Here is a 9601-nt window from a genome sequence, read left to right on the forward strand (position 1 = left end):
ATACAGTCTGCCTTTTACTCTGAGTGAGAGTCCCTTTGTCGCCAGCAGAGGTAAGAGCTCTCTAAACTTGGCCCAGGCTATTCTTATTCTAGCAGTTACACTTTCAGCGCACCCAACCCCACTACTAACTTGGTCACCCAGATAGCGGAAGCTATCAACTACCTCTAGTTTTTCTCCCTGGAATGAGATAGAAGTTGTTTCCTGTTTGTTTGCAGTGTTTATTGCACCTGAACATCTGCCACATACAAAAACTAACTTTGTAGTTAATCTGCCTTTGATATTCATGATAATCATTTCCATTCAAAATATTATGAGTCTGTACTTTTTCTCACAGTACAACAAAATATACTTATTCAGCTTTTTTTTTAATTTTTTTTATTCAAACTAACGTATTATTTACCAGCTTACACCTTCCAATGTCGTTCTTCATTTACACCTTTTTGTTACCCATTGAGTGCAACTGCCAGTTAAACAACAGAGATATTTTCAAGAGAACTTAATGTTTATAGATAATCTTTAAAAGTCTTTAAGCTTCTTAAGTTCTTTAAAAGTCCTTTAAGTTTATTAAGACTGTTCTGCTACATTGTGTGTGAGATTTATATTAATATTTATGCATACTCTTTCTATGTTTTACAGTTACTAGCTCTTTCACTTCTGGATTGTATACTTTCTCTGGACAAGAGCAATCAGTGCTTGAACTTCATGATATCCAAAGGTTATCTGCAGCATCTTATTGATGGCATTCTTACCGATGATACTCACTTGCAAAATCTGTTAAACTCATCAGTGGAATCTTTAAAGCATCTTTACAGTTTTGAAGGACGTATGGTAAGTTGTTATTGTTGGGTAAAGCCATTTTGATAATGAGCATCCACTTCACACTTGTTTATTGCACACACATTTCTGAAATAGGTTAAAGAAAATTGAATCAAGGATTTATTTAGTCTCTGTAGTAAATAGGATTTAATTATTTAATTTATTTGATTAGTTTCTGTAGTAAATATACAACTGTCATGGGGCTCTTTTTACAGGGGCTCTTCATTTCATTTGTTAAAATTTTGAAATTTATGCTTTATATTTATTTTAGACATTTTGCAGTCGAGTGGCATCATCCCCTGCTGGAGCGTATTCATTACTGCGCCATGGTTTCATGCAACGGTTAGCTGAATGTGAAGTGTTCTCTATGCGTCCAGAGCATGAAAGGTAGTGCACACGTCTTTCTGCAAGGCATCTGCAGTTACATATATATATATATATAATTTCATTGTTAATATCTATGAATTTGTGTGTACAATTGAAAAAATTCTCTTTACATTTCCATCTAGAATTCATGGTTTGAGAGTAAACTTTATTTTTAAGATACTGTTATGCAATCAAAAATCTTTTTGAGTGACAAAAGAGAACCTCAGAAGATATTAAAAATTATTTTCCTTGTTCAAGATATCTACTGATTTACTATGCTCACATAATTGTATAATATTCTGTTAATGTGCTATCATGTATTTCTGATAATAGTTGCTTCATTATATTTTTACTATACTATGGAAATTTTCTGTTGATAATGCTATTGAAATTATTTAGTTGTAATAATAAACAACATACTGATTCTTAATACCCTGGCATCTATGAATCTTTACTGGTTGTGTAAACTAGTTGTGAAGATTCAACTTATGTCATTGTGCAACTAAATGCCTGATTTCTACTACTTTTTCTGGGGTACTGCTCACAAAATTATTTTTGTTGATCTAGGATTATTTTAAACAGTTTGCAGGATTATTATATCTGAAAAAAAATTTTAATATTTAAGACTGACAGTTTCTAAATATTGTGTCTATAGATTAGAAGTTACTAATTTCATAAGATGTGCATGCATAATTTCAAGCATTCTATATATGCATTTATGAGTATGTTTATGAAAGTATACATGGAAGTCACTGATGACTCAGTTGCTAAGGTAAGAAACAACCAGCTGAAGAATAATTTGATAATTTCTTGACAGTGTTGTGTTCCCTTAATAGTCTAATCTATCTTATAAAATATATGCACCACAGAGTAGTATAGTTTACTGTTAACAACTGTTTTGCTTGCTTAAAGTGTTGAGATTATCCCACCCCACCCCTACAGCTCTTGTTAGAGGAGGTGATGGACTGCACTATCTTCATCAGTACACCTTTTAGCACTTGTGTAGATATGCATATGTGTGTATCTTTGCATACATGTACATATGAGTATATGAATATATGCGACACTTGCTCTGGAGATTATCCCAACTTATTGGGAATATAGGAGGTGGTATCAAAAAGTTCCTGGACTAGTTATGTTTAATAAAAAATAACTTATTTACCTAAGTTTTAATATGATCTCCTTCGAAATAGTCACCTCACACAGCAATACACCAGTATTCCTGCCACTTTTGGAATCCAGCCGGGAAGTTGTTTTCTGTAAGCAAATTGAGGACCTTCTGCGATTTGCTCTTGATCTCAACAGTGGTATTAAAACGGTGGTCTTTGAGCTGCATTTTCATCTTGGGGAAGAGATGGAAGTTCACAGGTGCTAAATCTGGTGAATAGGATGGGTACAGAAGTGATGCTATGTTGTTTTTGGTAAGAAACTCATGAGTGAGGAGAGGTTGGTGACAGGATGCATTGTCACTGTGAAGAATCTGGTTCCTCTTGTTCCACAGATCTGGTTCCGTTCACCAAATGTCCTCCCTCAAACATTTCAAAACATCGCTGTAGAACTCTTGGTTGACAGTCTAGCCCTGGGGGATGAATTTTCGATGCACAATACCACTGATGTCATCAAAAATGATGTGCATGCTCTTGATTGAGCTGCAACTCTATCATGCTTTTTTGATCATGGAGAAGAGCTCTTCCATTGCGGCTTTGTCTCAGGGTCATACCCTTAGACCCAGCTCTCATCACCGATGATGATTCTCAACATGAAGGATGGGTCATCAGTGGTATGCTGATGGAGATCTTGACAGATTTCAACACACCACATGTTCAATTCAGACTTTAGTATTGCCTGCACAGGCTCATACGACAGACCAACAACATCAGCACTGTCACTGATTGTCCCGCAACAATCCTCATGCACAAGCTGATGAATTTTCACCACATTTGCAGGGGTGATGATTATGGCAGGTCTTCCAGATTGCTCATCATCTTCCAAAGACATTCTTCTGCTTTTGAACTGCCCATGCCACTCAAAACATTGCATACCACCCATTGCCTCACCACTAAGCTTTCTGAAGCTCAATGTCTCTGTAGCCGACTTCACAAGTTTAATGCAAAATTTCATGTTGGCTCTTTGTTCCAACTTCCTGTCCATGACAAAATCGCAGAGTACGGCATACATGTGATTACAAAAACACAAATTTCACAACTTGCAAAGTAAATAGTGATGTCACTTGACACACCGTCTCATGAAGGTCACTGCTAGCTCTCATTGCACATGCAACTGTGAGCTGCCATCTGTTGGCATGCTACAGTACTAATCTGGGAACTTTTTGATACCACCTCATATGATAATGAACTAGACTCTCAAGGTTTTATGTTACTTTGGATATACAAGTCACTTGCTCTCTGAATTGGATACATTTTATGAGCATTATATGCACAATTGGTGATTATTGTTAAATGCTAAAAATTTCTCAACAAGATTTTTGTCATTATTTGGTATCAGTTGTAACTCATGTAATATAATTGCAGGGGACACACTGAAGGCAATACACTTATGGATGAAGAAATGGGTTTATCACCTTTGGCCCGCTATCGCCGACTTCTTTTCCCTGTCCTCAAAGTTTGTTTGGCTATCATTTCTTCAGTTGGAGTAGAAAACAGCAATGCAGCCAAAGAGGTAGTGTATTCCAACTTCCATTAACTTTCTGTATTTCTTTTGTAGATGAACTTGTGATGGTTATTGCATGCATATTTTTGTATGTGTAATTTGGTCTGTCAGTTCCTCAACTCTGTTTTTTTTTTTGCAACTTTATTGAAAATGAAAATAATTTTTTTCTTTAATAAATAACATCCTTTATTAGTTCACCAAAAACATTATGAATGACAATGAAGACAATTGTATTATTCATAAAGACCATCAAATCAAAGCTATAAATTGAATAAATGTTAGTAATGGCAATAATATTCCAAATCATCATCATCATCATTTAATGATCATGTTCCATGTTGGTTTGGTTTGGACATTTTAACAGGATCCAACTAACATGAGGGCTGTCTTGGTCTCCAGTGTTTGCTTTGGCAGCTGAATACTCTTCTTAATGCCATTCATTTTACAAAGTGTACTTTTCTTAGTACCTGTACTAGTGGGCTCATCAGATAACTTGTATGACCTCTTGACAGAGTAAAATTGCAGTATTGAAGGAGATGACTTTGTGCCAAGTATAAAGAGACTAAGGTAGGAAAGATGGACAGGAACAAGTGTCTTGCTGTGAAAGAGATACAGTTACTGCTCCCTCCCCACAAGAGAGGGGGAAAGGATTAGTGAAGGATGGATAGAGAAGGAATAAGGGAGTGAATTGGGGATGGCTGAGGTGGTAGGTAATGGAAATGAAATGAAGCATGGAGGAAACAGAAGATGGCCAGTGACAAAGACAGGCCAGGTGTGCATAGGGGGTAGATATAAGTTAAAAAAAAGGAACAGTGATGGCAGAGATGAGAGGGTGTTCAGAGAAAATGCAAGTTTAATGGATAATATAGTGGTAAGGGATGATGTTGGAAGTGTGGAATGTGTATATATATAGGAACTTTCATAGTGAGTATATATATATATTCATGTACAATTATATGTATACATGTATATGTGTTGAATACTGAGCATCTCTTTACACACACAGTGTGTACAGAATTAATAAATAGATAATATAAAATTATGTTTGAGAAAATGAAGCAATAAAACAGTGGGGAAACAATATATGAGTTTACAAATATACACTCAAAACATAGGTCAGCTGCCAGATATATTAACATTAATATAAATTAGAGCTCATGCAAAGATACATAAACAGACATACATCCACTCACACATGTACACACACATGAAGAAACACAGATACACAAAGGGTAGTATTTGAAAAAAATCATAATTACAGGAGTGAGTAGGTGAAAGGATGGATATCGGTGCAAGCGTGGCAATACAGTACAAGGTTTGTTTCCCAACCACATGGTTTAGTTTTCAATCCCACTGTGTGGCACCTTGGGCAAGTGTCTTCTACTATAATGACAAAGCCTTGTGAGTGGATTTGGTAGGGGGAAACTGAAAGAAGCCCATTATATATATATATATATGTATATAAAATGGTCTTCATCATTATCATTTAACGTCTGTTATCCACACTGGCATGGGCTGGATGGTTCGATCAGGGCTGGCATGTTGAGGGGCTGTACAGACTCCTGTCTGATTTGGCATGGTTTTTTAACACCAACCACTCCGAGAGTGTTAAGGATGCTTTTGCATGACACGAGTATCTGCCATGGCTATGATTTCACTTGGCTTGATGGGTTTCTTATTCAAGCACACCATATTATTGAAGTTCTTGGTTATTTGTCATTTATTCTGTAAGGCTCAATACTCAAAAGGTGCTAGTACATGACACTGGCATCAGCCACATTGCATCTGTGAGGCCCTACACTTGAAAGGTGCTAGTTACATGACACCAGCATTAGCCACATTGCCTCCATGAGGCTCGCCACTCGAAAAGTATTAGTTACATGATTAGATTAGTGCGTTATCATGGGTTAGTAACCATTATCTCTGCCTATACCCCTCAGCCGGGGCTACCTGATCAACAGAAAGGCCGATTTTATGACACCCTCTTGCAGACTACCTCATTGACGAATGACAGGGACCTTCTCTTTGTGGCTGGTGACTTCAATGGACATGTTGGACAACATACAGGGGGCTTCCATGGCGGCTACGGTTTTGGTTCCCGCACTGAGGAGGGAACCAGACTGCTGGAGTTCTGCGATGCAAATGATCTTATGGCTTGCAATACTAACTTCAGGAAATCTGGCAGTCACCTAGTCACCTACTGTTCTGGCAGAGACACTAGCCAAATTGACTACATCCTCGCCAGAAAACGGGAAAAATGGCTGCTTATAAATGCCAAAATCTTCCCAGGCGAAGAATGTACCCCACAACATAGACTAGTAGTTAGCGACTTCAGGATCAGGGCTAAATGGATGCCCAGAAGATGACCAGCATGGAGGAGAAGGGTCTGGAAGCTTAAAGATCTTGTGAATGGACAGAGATTTAGAGACATATTACTTGAAGCCTTTGACGAAATAGAAGGGGATATAGCTTCACACGATGTGGAAGACAACTGGAGGTTTCTACGGGACAACCTGCTGAGGGCCACTGACCAGATCTGTGGATGGTGCAAAGTCCCCTCTCGAACCAAGATAATGTGGTGGTGGAACAATGTTGTTGGCAGGGCTATTAGAGAAAAGAAACAGGCGTGGTAGCAGAAGGGAAGCTAGGCGACAGGTTTATTTAACCAGAGGGGAAGCAGATAAGTGAAAAAATTTGCCAATGTTCTGCGCCATGAAGACCAAAGACTTGAGGTATTTCGTGTTGCAAGACAGTGTGTGAGAGAGAATCATGATGTCGTAGGAGAGAGATGTGTCCGCATGGATGATAGTTCACTTGCACTAAACGAGGCTGCAAAGAGAGAGGTTTGGAGATGCCACAATGAAAGGTTGCTCAATAAAGAGAAAGCCTTTGACAGGGTCCCCCGATCCCTTATCTGGTGGTCAATGAAGAAACTAGGGATAGATGAATGGCTAGTGAGAGCTGTGCAAGCCATGTACAGGAATGCTGTCAGTAAGGTGAGGGTTGGCAACGAGTAAAGTGAAGAATTCCGGGTAGAGGTAGGGGTCCACCAAGGTTCAGTCCTCAGCCCTCTCCTATTTATCATAGTCCTCCAGGCAATAACACAGGAATTCAAGACAGGATGCCCCTGGGAGCTCCTCTATGCTGATGACCTTGCTATAATTGCTGAGTCACTATCAGAACTAGAAGAGAAGTTTCAGGTGTGGAAGCAAAGATTAGAATCGAAGGGCCTTAGAGTCAACCTAGCTAAAACCAAAGACCTAATAAGTAGGAAGGCAGACAAACCATAGATCCCTTCAGGTAGATGGCCCTGCTCGATCTGTAGTTCAGAGATCTCCTACCTCTGCTGGTGACAAAGGGCCTCTCGCTCAGAGTAAAAGGTAGACTGTATGATGCATGTGTACGAACGGCCATGCTACATGGCAGTGAAACATGGGCCGTGACTGCTGAGACATGCGTAAGCTTGCAAGGAATGAAGCCAGTATGCTCCGCTGGGTGTGTAATGTCAGTGTGCATACTCGACAGAGTGTAAGTACCTTTAGAGAAAAGTTGGACCTAAGAAGCATCAGATGGGGTGTGCAAGAGAGATGACTGCGCCAATATGGTCATGTGGTGAGAACGGAAGAGGATAGCTGTGAGAAAAGGTGCCACACTGTAGCAGTTGAGGGTACCTGTGGAAGAGGAAGACCTGGGATGAGGTGGTGAAGCATGACCTTCAAACATTAGGCCTCACCAAGGCAATGACTAGTGACCGAGACCTATGGAAATATGCTGTGCTTGAGAACACCTGGCAAGCCAAATGAGACCATAACCCATGGCCTATGCCAGGGGTGTAACCAGCCTACTTACGCTTACCTTTCCTTCATGGGACACTAAACTCTGCTTGTGAAGGCCTGTTGAGGCAAGTGAAATAGAAATCAAATTCAATGACAGCACCACATGACTGGCATTCGTGCTAGTGGAGCACTAAGAGCACCATCTGCGCATGATCGCTGCCAGGGCAGTCGACTGGATCCTGTGCCAGTGGCATGTAAAAAGCACCATTCGAGTGTGATTGTTACCAGTGTCACCTTACTGGCACGTGAAAAAAAAAAAATTCAAGCAAGATCATTGCCAGTGCTGCTGGACTAACTCCTGTGCAGGTGGCATGTAAAAGAAAAAACACCATTTGAGCGTAGCTGTTTCCAGTACCACCTCACTGGCCCTTGTGCCAGTAGCACGTAAAAGCACCCACTACACTCTCAGAGTGGTTGGCATTAGGATGAGCATCCAGCTGTAGAAACTCTGCTAGATCAGATTGGAGCCTGGTGCAGCGATCTGGCTCGCTAGTCCTCAGTCAAATCGTCTAACCCATGCCAGCATGAAAAGCGGACATTAAATGATGATGTATATATGCATGTGTGTGTATATCTAATATATAAATAGCAGTTTTTGTCTGTCAGTTATCATCTTAGTGCCTAAACCAGCAAACCAATATTCACGAAACTTTGCATTCATGTTACTCTAACACCCAGTTCAGTAATAGGCTAATTGGATTATAGGATAAAATGAGAAGGTTGCATAAAGTATTAGTCAGAAAGAAAGGTAGTACAGAATGAAGATGACTTATATCAGTGAAAGCGAGAACAACAGTAGCAATGGGATGTTAACATTAATACAGCTGTCATATACACACGAGCTGCATACATACTTTCATAAATACATAGATACAACACACACACATGCACAGAAAGGTGGGTGTGAGGAATATGTAGCTTCAAAGCGTAGGTGACTTTTCTGCTGTCCGTCACAAAGAAACATTAACACACACACACATACATAGATGTATATACATACATATGTCTCCTATACACCATTTTAAACTCATGATTACTTGTGTGTATGCTTGTAAATTTGTGTTGTGTGTGATGTCCTATAACTGTTTGTCTTTCTACCGTTGTAGGGTCTTCCCTGTTGTTGTCACATGTGAGATTTTAAAATTTTGTCAAAATTTTCAAATTTGGTATATTGAAATAATTTTCCCTGTTAAATCTGATTTTGTTATTTATTTGTTCCTAACATCCAGTTGAAGTAAAGGCGAATTGGATTTCAATAAAAATCTATAATGGGCCCTCTAGGGAGGGGGGCTGTAGCACATGTTTACAAATCAGCTACAATAAGCTACGACATGCAACAATGCGTGGATTATTTGTCAATGTATTTGTAAATCTATCTATTTATCTAATTTCTTTTATTCAGATGCATATTTGTTTGTTAAAATAATATAGGAATATTCCTTATTCACCCACTAATCGAATTAATAGTTAGCAATAAACTATTGCCATAAATGACAGGTTGGGCATAAAGACAGGGGCTGTAAAGGATAGGACATGGAACAGTGTAATGGTAAATTGGAACTGGGGACAACCCCTGCTTTTCGGGTATTACTGGTCAACTCATTTATTTTACTTAGATGCATATTTGTTTGTTAAAATAATATAGAGACATTGCTTATTCACCCACTATTTATTGGCTTAATTACACCTAACTGCTTCTAAAATTTGTATATTGACATAGGATTAGGGATAGGAATGGGAACAGAACTAAAACAGGAAGTAAACAGGGAATGGGATAGGACATGAAACAGTGTAATGTGAATGAGAACGTGAGATAACCTCTGATTTTCTGGGTATTACTGGGTATTACTAGGTAATTCAGCTAGTATATATATATATATATACATATATATATATATATATATATATATATA

The 9601-nt window shown here is 38.8% G+C and overlaps 1 protein-coding gene across 1 annotated transcript in view; it reads left to right on the plus strand.

Moving 5' to 3' along the window:
• LOC106881660 (nuclear pore complex protein Nup205) overlaps positions 1-9601 on the plus strand; it is a 331146-nt gene that overhangs the window by 249868 nt on the left and 71677 nt on the right. The window contains exons 31-33 of the mRNA XM_052973459.1: positions 637-828; positions 1088-1203; positions 3714-3861. Coding sequence (XP_052829419.1) covers positions 637-828; positions 1088-1203; positions 3714-3861 — 456 coding nt within the window. The remainder of the gene's footprint in view (positions 1-636; positions 829-1087; positions 1204-3713; positions 3862-9601) is intronic.

This window comes from Octopus bimaculoides, chromosome 15 (assembly GCF_001194135.2).
Source record: "Octopus bimaculoides isolate UCB-OBI-ISO-001 chromosome 15, ASM119413v2, whole genome shotgun sequence".
NCBI lineage: Eukaryota > Metazoa > Mollusca > Cephalopoda > Octopoda > Octopodidae > Octopus > Octopus bimaculoides.